Genomic DNA, 17821 nt, shown 5'->3' with positions numbered 1-17821 from the left:
TGCCTTTCAAACGGGTTGTGGAGGAGGCCTTGGTAAATTTGAATGGTATGATTAGCATACCGGCTGTTTTTAAAACTGCTCAAGAAGAAGCTGTGTTAAAATCCATTTCCGCAAGACACACGCATTTCTCTTTTGGACAGGCTCCACTAGCTCTGTTTCTTAAATCAGTTTTTCTGGCACGGATTTCTTCTTGGAAGAATGTACGACACCAGCTCTGTTTCCTAACCAAAACTTGACAGAATGTGTGCAGCACAGCATAATGGCATCTCCACTTCATGGCTTCCTAAAAGTTACAGCACAGAACCCTCGGAAGTGAATTTGACTCTTCCAGGTCACATCTGCTGAAAGGCGARCGAGACGACAGGAGCTGCCAGGGTAGTCTGTCCAGCACGGTGCTCAAACACTGGTGAGGGCCACTGATAAAATGTTTGCCAAAACAGGAGTTGCCAAGGTCTTAGAGGAGTTTCAGGGATGTTTTCAAGTCTTACTAGATTTAAAGGATGATCCTTGGCAAACTCCCCCTGATGCTTCTCAGCATTTCTAGAGCCAACAGTTGTTCCATCTGCTGCTGAGGCCGACTTTGAAGAATCCTTGCAAAGAGCAGCACACTAACTTTAACACTACACAGGAGAAGAAAAAGCCACAGCTTTTCAGAAGTGACCTAGATGTTTGCCAGTAGCTTGACACACTCTCAGGTAAGGCTGTCTCCTTGTCTCCAAACACTTGAGCGTATTACCAAAGCTGTGCCAATGTAAACTGTTCTGAAAATAGAGATTCAGTAAACAGCATCTACTGAAAGCTCGTCTGAGGCATTAACTATTCATCTGTGGAGGTCTGATCTACAGTAACAGCAAGAAAGATCACCACAAAACTAACTTCAGGAACCAAATTGCTGCCAGGGATTTAAAAAAAAAATTGAAAAGGGCTGTGTAACTCAGACAGATATTCCCTGACAACAGTTAGACAAAAAAAATTAAAAATAAAAAAAAACAGCAAACGCAATAAACTTTTGGAGCTGTTGAACACAAACAAGCTTTGGAAAAGCAAAGGAAGATCCACACAGACACAAATGAAGGTTTTAGTTCCAACACAGAAGCTTCAGTTTCTGCCATTGTGATGGATTCGCCAGTGTGTTTTCCGAGCCAGGCCACTGCACCATTGTRTAAGCTTTATTCTAATTACTGTAGGCCCGATAAAGGTTTCTTTATCATTTAGTATTATAAATAATTGTGCTTCCAGGCTGGGGTTCAAAGCTCAGAACAGCACTYGCACAACAGCTCAGGCAGGTCAGGTGACCTTTCTCCAATTCCCCTCTCTCTGGTGCTGAGGACAGACAAAGTGATATGTCTGTCATACGCCATTACCATTAGAACAGAATCTTGTTCTTTTATTACAACTGAACTCTGCCGGATTTCTCAGCAGGAATGCTAAGTGAAATCAATGTCTTGGATTTCCAGGCTGAGCTTGGAGGTCACAGCCACTCTATCATTTCTCAGCATTATCCCTTCTCTTTCTCTCGCGCTCTCTTGGAGCCTCCAACTGGCACACAGCAGATTGAAAACAGCATGCAGCACAGGGCTCGCACAGCACAATTTCACAGCCTTTTGGAGCCCCCTTCCTTTCCTTTTGGCCCRCTTTTTTAGTTTATTTCCCACCCCCACCCCCCCTTTGCAAAGTAAGTTTTGTTTGTYTCCTATGCAACTGCAAGCCAAAGGCACTGGAACACCTAAAAATATGAAAAAGCAATAAAACACAGGAAAGAACAGAGCTGATCTTGACAGTTGTCAGTTAAAAATGGTTATGCTTGATGCCACCAGCAGATATGGCAGGCTTTGTAATCCTGCAATTGCCACAAAATACACACTGTGCCCCTTAGATCTCACCAGAAATTTTCCTGCTGCACAGGAGAACCAAAAACAACATTGAGATTTTAAGTGCAGGAGATCTCACAAGCCGCCAGCCACATACAAAACTCCCCTTGTTTAATGCACAAACTTGCCAACCAAACACTTCTAAAAAACCCCAAAACCCAAAAGCCAACAATCCACCATTAAGCTCTGCACAGCTTTGCGATTTCTTGCTCTAAGAGAAGAGGCCAAGCAAAGGAAAAACTACAGGAAGTCAGAAAGTCTACACTAAAGAGAGAAAAAAGACAACCTAGACCCAGAGCTTGATTCATCAACACAGCAGCTACTGATTTCAAGTCATGTCTTTTATTCTTTGAACATGTGTCTCACTGAGCTGACAATGGTATTATTTATTTGTCTGGTTATTTTTAATCTGTGCTGCTTTACTGTTAGGGTAAAAACAAGACACTACTGTCAATTCAAGGAATGTCTCCTAATGTGATAAAGGACATGGACAGCATGCTAGAGGACACTAACAAAAAGGAAGGACACATTTTTATCAAGCTCTTGCTGTCACCTAAATAGGACTGCTTTCTCCCTTCATTCCTTAGCTAAATTCTTCCCAGTTGTTTTGCAGCAAGATCCTCCCATTTCAGGAAGCTATCCTGGGAACAAAGCTGCCTGCAACTGAGAGGCACAGGCCTGGTACAGTACCTTGCTCTTGGGTGGAGGGCTGTTTGTGCTCTTGTCTGTGTGGATGCTGGTAGGGGACACGGCAGCACCAAGGTTCCCCTGGGGAATGCCAGGAATCTTGCCTCCCGGAGACACTTGCATCGCAGCAAGTTGGGCAGCATACAACTGCTGGAAAAACAGAACAAAAAAAAAAAAGAAAAAATTGGGGTGGGGGGAAGACAGGAGAGATATCATCAATAAATAAATAATCTTCCCAAAACTTCTACTGCAGATGATATATCTTCCTTCCAATGGGTATTTTTTATTTAGCACACGTATGTTTCAAGACATGAATTGTCATCTTCACTTTTGTGACTCATTCCTCTGGGGATGAATGAGAGACGTCACCACGAGAAGTGTCCCAGCTTTCCTGTGTGTCTAGGGATTCAGAACAGGGAACAAAAGCTAATCCTCATGGTTTGCTTGAGCTATTGGACAATCTTTCCCTTCCTGAGATGACAYAGACATAAAAGCATTTCCACCAGCAATATGCATCAACCCATGTGAAACTCATATGCTGTTTGCTGTGATAGTCTCTGTGCTACCATTTCACATTTCTTTATTTCATTTGCTGTGTTATCCATGTTTTCCCAGGCTGTAAGGTGTTTGGGACAGGGAACAACAAAATTTTACCTAGTAATTACTGTGAGAGTCYGCTCTCAGTAGGGTTGTGGGGACCCACTAGAGTCAATATAAATATACACATATCAATGGTAAAGTACTGTCTATTAACTATTATAAGCCCCAATCAATTCTAAGAACCCTTCCTCCGATAGATGCAATGCAGACACAGAGTGGAAATGTTTTTCTCTTCAAAACTGAACCACTAAGACACTTTAAATACATATTTTATTATTAACATGTGAATACTTATAATCACATTCATCTGTTTAAACTTAAGCAAAACAGTAAGGGTTTAAAGGACAGAGGTCAAAAGYAGTTAGAAAGAAGGCAAACTGGAAGTGCCTGGAAGCTCCCCTGACCTCCAAATAAAACATGGAGAAAATAAACACAGTGGACAGGAGAAGCAACAATTGTTGATGCTTTGTGAACAGGGAGGAATTCCTGAGTCAGGAGCCGAAGAGAGCAGGAATGCACTAACAAAGGCTTTYCCCCCTCAGCCCCAGCATCCTTTTCCAGGACTTGCACTATGCGTGACTGGTGCTGTGCTGTACATGTGTAATGCTGAATAAAGACAATCTCTGCCTGCAGGTGCTAACAGAGCTTCTGAGACACAATATGACAAGGGATAACATGCAAAAATACRGAACTGGATGTGAAAAAACAGGGTGGCTTCAATAAGACTAAGTTTAAGAAGTCTTGTTGGCAGTGCTTAGTTGTTTTGCTGTTGTTTCTCAGTTAATTTTATATGCTGATAGAAGAACAAAGGTCAGACTGAAGGGCTGAAGAAATGCCAACCCAAACCAGCAAGTCTGAAAGAGGAAAATGAGGATTCATTACATGATTATTCCACATGGAGCTGTGCAAAAGGTGCAGAGACACTGCTARTATGAGTTCACAGTACACAAACCCTTAACTTGATTGAACAGGCAAGGCTTCCTGCTCTGAATTGTGGACAACCCTGGGCATTGTCCCACAGTCCCCTCTACAAACTCTTCCCTCCTAGTCCTTTCACACAATTAAAAGTAACGCACTGCTCTTTCAAATGTARTCAGACACCAAGTTCTTACTTATTTCTTTTGCACTCTATTCAATATTTTCAGACTGTTCTTTTCAGGTTTGAATCCTTTTTATTTCTTTTTTCTACGTGGATCACCGCTTGATCCTTATTTTTCTGTAYTTCTTAATCACCATTTCTCTATCCCACTCTGTTTAGTCTCCCTCTCTTTCCCTATCATCCATCCACTCATCTGCCCTCTTCTTGCCTTTTCCACAAATTTATTTATTCATTTATTCTATGTGTTACCCCCAGYGAGTCTKAGCCAAGTAGATGCAAATCAACTACAGATAAAAGTTATCAAAAACAATCCAGCCCCAAATAAATCACATATTCAAATGCATGTATTTATCAGATGAAGCTCATATCCATTCATTCCTTCTAAAGAAGCACAAAYTCAGCAGGGAGAATGGAACAAGGTCTCTGTGAACTAGGGAAGAACTACAGCAAGCAGGTCAAGGAAAACCAAGCCAGCATTATGTATGAATTATTATATCAAGAGAGGCAATGGTTGTTTAAGAAATAGGATAACATGACCAGGGAACACCTCAAACATAATGAGACTCTGGAGGTGACGGAGCAGATCTGGGGAAAGCTTTTCCTTTTCTTTTGCTCCCTGATAAAAAAAAATGACAAAACAAATTTAGGCAACTATGGGAAAAAGACAAAAGGAAGTCAAATGGCCATTAGGCAGGAAGGGTTCAAGCTGGATGCTGATCTATAGATTAGATATCAGAGAATATGTCCAGTCCATGTGTAAGGGTGAAAGTAACACAGTTTTGACACTTGGCAGTCCTGAGCCACCCGGAGATCCCTGACAGGCCATGCAGGGCCTGCTGAGGACTGAGCTTTGCAGAAATTCCTGTGAGGGGAAGACTTTTTCYAAATGAGTCTTCATTCAAAGATGGAATCACAAGAATTAAACTACATGAAATACATGTACAACCTGATGTCCAAGAATCTGCACGTCTTACACCTTCCACTGATCTCTGAGCAATGGCTGGAAGCTGGTTCCTCCACACACTACTGTCATCAACCTCCTTTCTGACAATGCATGCCAAGACTAAACACGCACTGGGAATGAATTTTCCTATGCAACAGTCCAGGAGCAAACCCTCTTTTCAGGTGAAAAATGGAATATATGCAATTTCAAAGGTATGGCCTTATTCTCACTTCAGGGACGGACGTACCTGAAGAGAATGAAGCACACAGTATGGTGTGGAGTAACCTGGAAGGAAGGRTGAAAAAAAATCTATAAAGCTTTCATTCATCCTTTGTAAAACCTTCCATCCTCCTGTTATCAGATTCAACATCTCACCTCTATTTRTTTTGAGAATTAAAACCAAACATTAAATAAAATTATATAAGAGGTCCCTTGTTAGAGTCCTCTCTTAAAAGTCCATCTGCAACACAAGCCAACTATTCTGCAGAAAAAGCAGTATCAAGCCTAGCTCTAAAATGAAAAACATGAGTTTATTAACTGCAGTGCTCTGAAACCTATTTAACCAGTAAGACTGCTCCTTACCTCCCTCCCATTTCAAAAAATGGACAGAAATACACAACATGCAGCACATTCGGTAGACTTTCATTATTATTCTTCAGCTTTTGCATTACTGAACTTGCCTATTCATATTTAGATGTTTCAGGACATGATGATMTTTAGCTTATACCCCAGGAAAGGGCAGTGGTGTGACCAAGTGCTGTGAAACAAGATGGCTAAATGACAATAATTTGTGCATTCTTGTCATAGACMAACTTGTTCCAACAAACGAACATTTCTTCCTACCCCTGCTTCCTTACTGGTTTYAGATTTTGGAACATCCTATGAATAGGTCTCTCTTGAAATATTCGACCATCATCTAAAATACACCCTTATATCCTACACAGTAATGAACTCGAGACCTCAAAAAGCCCAAGAAAAATTGATGTTATTCTGCATAATTCCTGTAATATACTGGGTCCAAGCCTCTTAAATTTTACCCCAAACAGAGACTGGCTAAGCCATTTCCAATTTCCACCACAATCAGCTAAAGACTCAATGTCAAATTCTAGCACTCCAAGAGGTCGTTTTGCTGCACCTCGTACAGGACTTTTAATCTATAGGGTCTTGACRGGTTTATTGCGACCAAGGCATTCAGTTGCAATCAGTGAAGCACCACTGCTATAGGCAGGTTTATTTTTGCTGTACATAAAAAATAAGGATAATATTCTGAATTAAAAAAGATAGATAATAGCTCTTCAGGAAGGCAGAACTGGGCTTCTGAAAAAGCAATTAAAAAGTAACATCTATTGTTTGTTTATAACKAAATGACTATGCTTCAGCTCCCCTGCCCATGTGCAATATTGCATGCCTTGTTAATGTTTTCTCATTAACCTCTTATGAAAATCTGTATGGAAGCAAAACCATCAGAACAAAAGCATGATGTGATACACTTTAAAATGAGCAGGAGGTATCATTAATTTTTAACATTGCCTCTCTGCTCTTAAGGTATTAAACAAAAAATTCCCCTTCTCTCTAGGTCACCACCTAAACCATTTATAATTCTCGCAATATATTAAGCAGAAATATTCAGCTGAACTCTCCAACTGGACTACTTCTAAGAGCTCTTGGCTCGATGACTCTGTAGTACATCAACAGCAAAGCCTTAAGGTTAGGCCAGCTTCGAAAACTTTCCCTTGGGCATTGTTGTTACATGTTAACAATGCTCATTACTGCTTGGAGGGTACACTAAAAATGAATTCTTGTTCTATTAATACAGAAAATGAGAATGAGATTTAATAGCAATTTTAAAAAGGGTTGAACAAAGTGATAGCAATTACACAGGCAGAAATAGTTGATTCAAGCACCTGTAGGCATTTGGATTACAGTATTATCTCTTATTAAAATATTTTTATTAGTGAACAGTGGAGATTAAAAGCTGTTATTAAAAAAAACACAGAGAGAGACAGGTGGTACTGGGAACTGAATCAGTTACTGCAATAAATTTGTTTCTGCAATAAATTTGTTTCTGATAAAGCAGTTTTTCAGTGAAGATACCACAGCGATGAATTTACAAACCACTGTGCCTGAGTGTCGGAATTGTCAACTGATCCAACACTTAATAATATCTTTGTCATTCTGAGACCCATCATTAAAAATATACACATGAATGGCCTTGTTCTTTGTTTTTTTGCATAATCTGGGAGGGAAAATGGTATAAAATGAGACTCACTCAGAATACATGAATTTCATTTTTCTTTTCCTCAAAATTTATGCTTATGTAAGGCCTGAAAACTTTGATTAAGGAAAAAAGAATTAATTTTGAATCTGTTCAGGTGGATTTTCTAATGAAAAGAGAAAAGACATGAGAGATTAGAAAGAAAAAGGAATTCACTTAAAACAAGTATTTGACATATGCCCTACTGTAAGACAGATTTTWAAAAGTACTGGCAATACAGATAGAAAGCTACAGAAATTAGAATTAAAACTGCACTCATTGGTGATTGTTAGCCATGCTTGCTAGATAATCTACAAAAAAAAAAAATTTCATTTACATATTTGAAAGGTAGAMATGCCAGATTTTAATATTTTCACTGTTCTAATTTCCTTCAAATGSTGTGAGTCAAACATTTCAAAGGGACGCACTAATTTGTACATTCAAACTTCAGAAAAGGCTTTAATGTGCCCCTTGTCTGCATCAACCAGGAGACTTTCAGAAAACAAAGATTATATTTGAACACAAAAACAAGCTCCTTTAAAAACTTGCCCAAAGAACCYGCTGCAAGGTGAATTTGCTAGATTTCACTGTGGGATCATTTCAGATAATAACAAAAGAGCTCAAGATCCTGAGATGCACTTGAATTATTCTGGTTCATTGTAAAGTTTATTTTGTTTTGTTCCACAGAATTCTGAGCAGAGTTGGAAAATTATTACTTTTCTACCTACCATTTGGCTTTATCACAGCCAGTTCCTACAAGAAACTGCCCTGCTCCCAGTGCTGAGGTATGCAGGGACTCTCTGTGGCAGCGGGCCTTGTCTAGATTAATGTTTCTTTTAYTCACCAAGCAAAAAATAGCAAGCTGGATGAATTCACCCCAAAATTGTGGACCACACAGAGAGAAGATACACTAAATGCTGGAAAGCTGCACTGCTCCTTCCCATGGCCATAAAACCCAGCCAACTTCCTTTGAAAAYTCCCATCCTGGCTATGTCTGCCTTCGGCATAAGGGAAGAAGACAGGTAAGTAAACCACATATCAAAGAACAGTAATAAATATTAGATAGTTAAGACTGAGSTAGTTAAGATTTAATTAATACACAGCTTTTAATCAAAGAGCATTGGTGACACTTGGAGCTACTGCCTAGAGAAATTTTGACTCATGATGTTTCAGTCAAGACCAGATGTGTTTTATGAAGATGAACTTCAAACAGAGTTTATTGTGCCCAATAATATTTCACATCTTGTTTTGCCAGACTAGACAATCTAATAGTCTCTCTAACCTTAAAAAAACCTGAGACTTAGAAGGAAAAATTAAGAGAAACAAGTTCTCATCAGAAAAACTGAAGCATTCACAAACAGAACAAGGCTTCATTTATACACTGCTTGCAAGCAAGTTACAGGCACAGCCTTGTAACCACCATCTCTCTCATATTAGAAAAACATCACTTTTAGAATCAGTAACCACAAGCCTCCATAAAGTATGATTCTGGTAGCTGATCTCTAGGGTTCCAGGCCCRCAGCCCTTATTCCTGAGAATAATCCTACTGTAGTGAGCAGGCCTGCTTTACCYGTGCCAGGATGAATGCACTAGTTCTTTTCTCATTTGGAACTTCCAAGGTATGACCAACTGGGGATCCCTGGCATCCAGAAGCAAGGCTGGAGTCCAGGTCACTGAAAAACTGAATGAGCTTTAAGTTTACTTCTGAAGTAATAAAGACTTCCACTGCAGTACATTCAAAACAATGCTTGCTTTGCTTGTAGAACAGCAACAGGGGATAAAGTAAAACATGTAGGTACAATTTATGGTAGCTCAGAGTTTTCTTAGAAACTGATGTAATTTTGATGGATAGGACACACATTTTAACTGAAGTACAACTCCAGTTGTATTTATAGCTGCTTGTATGGGAAAGACACTAACTACAACACCCTCAGATGTGAAGAAATGCAGTTTTCCTTGAAAAGCAGTCTTTAATTCTAGATAAATGCTCTTCAAATATTAGCAAGGTGAGAACCAGCACCCACRATATAACTGACTGCTCCTGGTGACACAGGAAGACTGTAGGAAACTCCTGATTAGAGCCTAGACCTCATGGCTCCTTTGTYCCATGCCTTAACAAGAAGACAATCCTTCTACAGGATGTAACTGTAGGAACTTATCAATAGACACTTCCTATCAGAGGCTAATAAGATTTGTTAGTTTCTGTGATAAAATATCATTGCAAACTGTGTGTTGAAGATTGCCTGCTCTTTACAAGTGAAGAGATTTTAACTGGAAAACTGCCCAAATGGCCTACATATTCATACATACCATGTTCACACCATATGACAGTAATTGAAATAGAGTGACTATATGGAATGCATATTGGAGAGGAAATTTGATAATGCCTTCTGGAAAAAGCTTGTTGGATGAAATGTTGCAGATAAACAGTGTCCCCTTCGAGGAAAGTAATTAATATTGTACATATTTTAAAATACTAAAAAAAAAAAAAAAGCTGGCAACAATTTATTCTTATAGTTTGTTGTGCTGTACCAGAATATAATGTATTCTTGCTGCAACTACTACCAATTATTTTTATGCCAATGGAACTTCTTATGTTAGAAAAAATGGCAAAAGAATTTCTTTAAAGCAAGGACATCCTTTTGACAGCATGTTCCGTATGGATTAGACAGTAAAATGGGCAGAGGCAATGCAGAGGACTGACAAACAACAGGGATGTGCAGCTTAAGAAGGGGCATTTATTTTGTAAACTGCATTCCCTTTATCACCAACTATTCCATAATGCAGAGTAGAGCTGACTATTCTGTAATGAAGATGAAGTGTTGGATGAAGGTTCCACATGGAGACTGCTGTTCCAGCACAGCTTTGGCAAATTAGAAGCTTGAAGTCAGTAAAGCAGCCCAGACATTTTACTCCATAGGAAAAAAAACTCACTACTGCCTATTTGTTTACCACAAGTATAYTTCCCAAGAGCTTTATTTTTTTATACATATATCCAGATTTCTGGCAACTAGCTCAGAGCACCTGACTTCAGTAAGAACAATTTCTCATTTGAGAGACCAAAATTCTACGAGTGGCTGTTCAACAAAATACTTACTTTTTATTGCACTGCTTTACTTGACTGGTACTGTATATAATCATTCACTGTTATCCATTAAGTGACCAGAGGAGTTAACAAGCAAGCACTGCCAGCAGAATCACTGTAAATAAAGCTCTATATATTTCAGATTGCTGAGCTATAATTAAGGCATTTCACTATTTTACACACATTTCCTTAAGCAACTCTTTCTCCAGTTTTTATTTATAGATTTTCTGTTTGCATTTTAAGTTGTTGCATTCAGCAGGGAATTAAGTCAGGGAAACTCTGTGCCTGCTTTAGGACTGATACTGAATTAATTACTTTGAATCTGAATACTCTTGTTTCTCCTGAAGTTAAGTGCAGAGCTTGTAGTAGAAAGATTAAGGTCAACTGCATTTCTTATTTTGAGAACAAGGATTTGCTGACTTGAATGCTGATATGGTATCAGGTTCTTCTATCTTGGTGATCCTAAGATTCCTCGATGACTTGTCCCGCTTCTTCTTCAGGCATAAAGGAGTGAAAAAAGTACTCTGCAGAACATGTGGASCACAGCACTCAGCCTGCTCTAGAAAGTCTTTCTTGACAAGCTGTAATAAGGAGTACTAAAATACTGAAGTCTCTCTTTAAAGGTAGCAAAGAGATGATGATCAGAAACAACAGTGCCACGCTGCCAAATTACCGTTTGTGGGACAGGACAAGAAACAGATGTAAAAACTTGGAATTTTTTTTGCCCCCCTATAGTTGTATCTTCCTTTGTTAACTCTGATATCAAACAGTCAAATGAGAAACGTTTTCTTTCCAGTCTGTTCCYCTCTTAACATTGGGAGTATTTTCAACCTGAAGTATCATACGATTGYACCCATTGCCCTCGGAGGGATAAATTAACATTGTTCCTCACTTATCTGACACATACAGGAGCTCAATGACATCTACTCAGCTCACTCAAAAACTTAATTTGCTCTTTGAACTGAATTATATTACATGATCAAAGGGTCTGGGAGGTAGAGAGAGACAAACTCTCACTCCATCACAATCAACTTTCAACCCATCTCATTTGCACAGGCTGAGAGCCATGGCTGCTCTCTTCCCGATGGGTAGAGAGGAAAGAATGTGACGTTTGTGCTTTAAAAGGGAGCTGAGGACTGTGTCTGAGCTTCTTCACTTGTGCCAAGCCTCTCTGGGAAAAACACATAAAGGAGGAAGCACAGGTAGAAGAAGAGTATTGAAAGGCAGAGGCTGGTGATGGAGAGACYATCCAAGCTGCAGAGGAAAATGCACTTACTCTGAGAGCTAAACTAAAACAAATTGATTCCTAGAATAGTTCTGAAGAGGTTTTTTCCCCTTTTTCCTTAGCAGGAAGCACTAATAGAATGTGACGTGGTATCTAAGCTCATCTGCATAAGTTATTTTAATATTGGAGCTGGAGAAAGCGGAGTAATGTTATCATTTTGGAGGAGAGGAATACCAGTCCTACAATGTTACCTTTCCAGTTCATGGGTTTCTGCACCACAGAAAATTTACAAATAAGTTCAACTAAATTTRCCTCTTATTTAATTTTTGCTCATGTTCATTGCTTTACAATCTCCTTCCACAAGTCCTCAAGAAAGCTGACAAGTCCTGGGTCACCCTATGAGATCTGTTGTGAATGTGGCATCAGTACAGGGCACCGGTTGTCCTCCTCAGCAYCACACTGTGATCCCTTTCCATAAAAGAAGAATATTTTACAAGAACTAAGGAAAGCTCCCACTCACATGCACCTTTCCTTTGGCCTTAACCTGTWAGGAATCCCCTCCTCTAAAATAGAGTGGTTTTGGTCTACTTATTAAAGACAAGGCTTACAGAAAAAGTCAGTCAGTCTTACTAGACCTGTAGGAAACTGTAATTCCAATCACCGGCAAAGAAATTGCCCCAACTTTGAACCAGAATATTTTGCGTTTCAGAGCAGATCTATGTCCAAAACCAGATACCAGCTGAGTTTTKCTCTGGTCAGGCTTCTCCTAATGTTCTTAAAAAGGAGTCCTACCAAGTTTAAACTTATGGGAGCGTCGAACTTCAAATTAGTTSCAGTGCTAGAAGCTGGATAACCTGGATTCTTAAAAACACAAATGCCTGTTTGTTTAATTGGGATACCTAACCTTAGGAGAGGACAGCCTACCAAGGGGAGATGTTAGAGAATGTAGAGGGGAGTGCCATTATTTGAAAACAAAACTGCTGGGAGAGCAGAAAGAACTCAATTAATGTCACTATTTTGGGGTTTGTTTCATTATAGAAAAGTACCCCTTTAACAAAATGAAACAACAGGAACAACTCAATAGCTGTTTCATCTTTATTCTTTGATTTTATGATAAAATGGGTGTGGTCTGCAAAACTGCCTCTCCAATGGAGCCCATAAAACTCCAGAGAGCCTGAAATCTCTGTGAAGCTTTGGCAAACTTCTCAGGAAATAACATAAGAAACTGTTTTCTGGTTCATCTCACTATTTCCATGCTTACACTGATGTAATGGGAAGAGTGACACTTTGCATATTCCATTAGGACATGTACAGAAGTTTAGCCCTTAATTCTTAGAGACTTTGTTCCCCCAAAGTGGTCTCCGAAAACATCTGAAATCCCTCAGTTTCTAACTCCTACAAGAAACCACAGACAGTAAGGTCCAGTGACACTGCATGGCCAGACTGCAACCCAAGCACAAAAAGCCTGGAACTCACCCCAATATTTCTCTTTTGGCACGTGCCTTACTCAAAATTTAAGGAGCTGTAGGCAYAGTAACACACTGAAGGGCAAAGGGAATTATATCTTTAACTTTCCTGCCCCTCTCATACTATGCATCACCCAGGCACAAGAAGAGCTACGAGATGAACTTTGGAACTTCACGTGGCTGCTTCCAGATTCACCAATCTGTATGGATAACCAGGAACTGCTGGAGCCTCATGTTCCCATACCAAGGGGGAGCTCTGCCCTTAGCATCAATCTCACCAGGAGAAATGAGAGCTTCCCGACCATTCTCTTGCCTTCCTGATTCAAGCTGTTAAGTTCCAGACTATTCCAGCTTACCTGGGTTACCCTATGGAAGTTCCCACTCTCTAAAACTTAAGCATTTTGCCTTAAGACTAGATTAAGAATACAGAAATACATCCCTCTGAATTSAGGTTATTGAGGCAAAAAGGATGTCCTTCATTGGCAACAGGGCTGCAACCTTTAATTCGTCTCTTAAAGAATTCCACAGAACCACATATTCCACAACTAGTGACTATATTAACACTGATTAACTAGTAACAAGCTTTATAATCCATTAGTAAATCTGATCCAYCCCTGGCTATTTTTATTAAAGCTGGTTTACACTACTTTTTGAGGCACTGAGGCAATTGGAAAAAAAAAAATAAGGAAAGAAAAAAGACATAGACCTCATGAGAGAAAACAGTGCTTTTTCAAAATTGTCCCCTTCACACCAATTTTTAGTATGAAAATTTTTGTAACATAAAGATGGATCTGCTTGTACAAAAACATGAAATACTGAAATTACTGTGTATTCTTAGGGGACATCATTCAATTGTTAATAATRTKGTGGGGTTGTAAAAAGAACCAATCSGTAYCTTTAAATTGTTCGTCTGGAAATTTGGATTAGGAGGAAAAACCCCAGCAAATTTTATGTTTTGGAATGCAGTATCAAAACACTAAACTCTTTCCAATCCAAAACGAGAGCCAAAACTGATGTAAAAGCAAATTTTAAATTGCTTCTGGCCGAGCAGTTGTCTGCAAAGCAGAAGAGTTGGGAGCACCAAGGAGTTTGCAATGGAAACACCAAGAAGCTTTTCCTGCAGTCACACTAACAAGAGCTATCATAAAGTAATAACATTATCCAGAAATCTTTGTTCATTACCTCATTCCCAATGCCATCTCATTTCACTTGAGTTACTTGGGYCTGATGATGGGGTTAACGAGCGAGGAGGTGTTTGAGTGGGTGTGAATTAGGGGCTCTGCTAAAATAGAAGCTATTTTAACAGCTCTGTGTTTAATATAGTCTGGAGCTCAGTAATTTTTTTTTTTCAGGTAAAATACTCACACGTTCCAAGGCTAACAGAGACTTTGGCAAAGCACAGATAATACCTAGACTTACTCATATTACACAGAGTATTACAGAGGAACTCATGCTTCTATTCCTTTTCTCCCTCCGTCATTCTGCCCASAAGTCTAACATAGCTGGAATGCTAACGCTTTCATTTCCTGTGTTCAGAGATTTTCTTCAAAACTTGGATATTTTCAGCGACCATGATAGAAAACATCGCTGATAACTGCTCTCCCTCAGCCCTGTACTCCACAAGCCATCCTCACAGCAATCCATTACAATATGTTCTAACATCTGCCTCCTCAGATGATGTACGACCTATTTGATTGACCCTTTTTGTGCTGCTCCAGGACTGGCTGCTCCCTGCAGTGGGAGGGTGAACAGCACTCATTGCTTCTTCAGTTAGCAACTGGTAAATTTATCTCCATTCCAGGCTGGGAATGTCAAGCAGGGATTCTCCTCGCTTCCCTGCATATAGCACCATACCCTCCTCACAATCCCTTCCCTCTTTGTTATCAGGGATAAGGAAATCCAGAACTATCCAGAATAGAGAACTATCCAGAGTCTCTAATGGGCTCTCCCATTTATCATTTATATATGAAAYATTTCTGCCAATTGAATTTTTCCGTGACAAGTATTAACATTACCCAGTGTTTGTGACTCCAGCGTGGGAAGCATGAATAAGGCAAGGAACAGTTCAGTCCTCCATTACGCAGGGATACTCGTTGTTTTTGCCAAAGTCAGCAACTGCAAAATATCTCTCAACTTCTCCAGTTAACACCATGGCACAGGACAGGCCTTTGCACAAAGCAATCACATTCACCACAATAAGTCACAAAAAACCACTCGCCGGTATCTCAGCCACTAAATGTAATCCTTATTCTCACCATCTATATTTCTATCATGTATTTAACAACAGTAACATACTTCAGGATCACTGACAACTTCCAAAGTCATCTGGCCTGGAATGGAACACATAGGGAAGCAACGCACTGAGACCACCATAATGGTTCCCAAAGATGGAAAACCCTACCGAGTTAAAAAACTCCACTGGTTTAAAAGTTCTGTGCACTAACTCCAGCTCAAATTCCAACTGCTATAGAAATACAGAGTCAGTTRGTTTTGCAGCTCTATGCCCCACCAGCCATCACAGAAATATTCTGACTTTATGGTCCACCATTACTTCCTTACTGACTGGAATTGCCCAGGAAAATGAAAAAGGAAACTAAACAGTAAAAAAGTGACACAAAGTGGGAATAGTCTGAGCTGATCACCCTCATCTCCCTTTATAAAAACTAGAATAGAACCTGCAATGTTAYGTCAGATGAATTTTACACGTTAGGCATCCATGGCTAAAGATTATTCTCATTGCACCATCCTGAATAAAAAAAAAAACAGGAGAAAACTAGATAGTCTGTGCTCAGCACATCTATATAWTTTTTAAAAATTTTATGTTAGCAGCTGAACTTTAAGTGAAATATATCTGCCCTCTCTTGAAAAAACACATTTTCTTTTTTCTTGTTATACAAGTCAGATGGAGAGCAACTTTGTCTTCCTCAAAGTCATCCAACTGGTAAGGCACAGAGCTGCATTTTCAGGACAGAACATGTGGGGAAGGGCACATAACTCCCCCAAAGTTGCTTGCAAATTACTTTGGCTTTGTGTGGAGAACATATATGTTAACATAAAGTAGAGTGTGAACCCAAGGAAAATCAAGACAAACACTGACAGCTGGCCAATCTTGCCCTTCTTTACTGTGTTTGCCTCAAATATAGTATGTTTGTAAGAATGTGTGAAATACTTCTGAAAATAACAGTTATACTCTGTTAGTTTTAACAAGCAAAGGAACATACAATTTACAGTCCTCCTCAGAAGAATTTACTAAAATTCATGGAGAGACGTCACCAAATCCCCAGGAAGAGTTAAAACCCCAACTTATTCAGTATCTTATGAATTTTGGAACTTGTGTATTTAATTTGATCTTTTTTCACATGTCCAAGTCTACAGTGATTTTAGTTAATCATTTATTTTTAATTTTTATCTTTGGTGTTTCCCAAACAATCAGACCAATGCTTATACCAGACACGGTATCTTTCTTCCTACAGTGGGGTGTTACCACGTTACTGAAGGTCACAGAACAACAATTTCTTTTTCCCATCAAGATASGCTGTAGAACAGGGAATCTTTTCTCCCTGCATCCCAGCTGTGACTGGCAGTCYGTCTCTCTCATCTTCTTCTTAGGGAATTTTGAGGAGATTCACACCCCTAGGATACAACGGACATATGCTGCAGGGCTCATCCGCAGTTAAGGAAGATCAGTTATGGTAAGTTAGATATTTGTCCTTCAAATACATTCCTATTATGCAACTCTGAGCCCTGTCCTTAAYGTTTAATATACTGCAAGAATAGGAAGGGAGTCAAAGTTGGAGCTTCCAACTGGAGAAGTAGGAACTTTGGATGAATGACAACAGTCACCCTGAAGGGCCTTTTGCTTTAATTTACTGTGTGGGAGGATTATACTGATTTTAATAAGCTTAGAATAAGCAATGTTGCAGAGGATGTACATCACAGATTTTCTCATGATATTGAAAATATCTTACCTTTCAGTATTGTTTATAATCAGTGCCAAATTGTTCCCTTAGAATCACTGTTCTGACAGATGACACCTATCAGTGTGATCACTAACACCCTTTTAGACTTTTGACCCTCCTTGAAAGTAAGGCACTGTATGAACTGTAAATGGTCCTGACTAACAAGACTGGCAGCAAGTAGGAAATGTTCAGGGACAGCACAATGTGTCCCAGCAGGATTCCCTTCTCTCTGCATACATGGGAAGATCCCTTGTTTCAGACCTCCACAGCCAACTGTAACCTCTTTAAACTGAGTTGTCATTCCTGCAGTAGCTGAGGCAAGCAGCCCCACAGTTGCTATCTGGTCTCATTGGCCTAGAGGAAATCTAAAAAGTTGTGGGCAGTATTATCCTTCCTCCCKCTCCCTTCCATATTCCGATGGCTGTTTATGAGCTCGGCTGTCATTCTTTGCACCAGGGAAAGATAGATGGGACACACCAACCCCAACCTAAGTGACCTTTGGATGTGACAAGATTTTTAGGTCAGTCCTGCTAAATGGAAGCCTTGGTGTATCAAGGCTCGCCTCGGGGTGAAATTTCCAGTGAATTTATTATCTCCCAATGCCCTTTGGACTGCTTCCCACCATCAAACAC

General features: G+C 39.7%; 1 protein-coding gene across 7 annotated transcripts in view; it reads right to left on the bottom strand.

The window, feature by feature from the left end:
• Nucleotides 1-17821, bottom strand: part of SOX5 (SRY-box transcription factor 5) — a 282661-nt gene that overhangs the window by 53537 nt on the left and 211303 nt on the right. For all 7 annotated transcript variants that reach the window (XM_057369514.1, XM_057369516.1, XM_057369515.1 and 4 more), the window contains exon 9: nucleotides 2562-2708. In XM_057369514.1, coding sequence (XP_057225497.1) covers nucleotides 2562-2708 — 147 coding nt within the window. The remainder of the gene's footprint in view (nucleotides 1-2561; nucleotides 2709-17821) is intronic.

This window comes from Malurus melanocephalus, unplaced genomic scaffold, assembly GCF_030028575.1.
Source record: "Malurus melanocephalus ecotype Western Australia unplaced genomic scaffold, MMel_1.1 scaffold_112, whole genome shotgun sequence".
NCBI classification, from domain to species: Eukaryota; Metazoa; Chordata; class Aves; order Passeriformes; family Maluridae; genus Malurus; species Malurus melanocephalus.
Note: the sequence above shows the minus strand (reverse complement) of the source record. Positions and strands in the feature narration are given on the sequence as shown.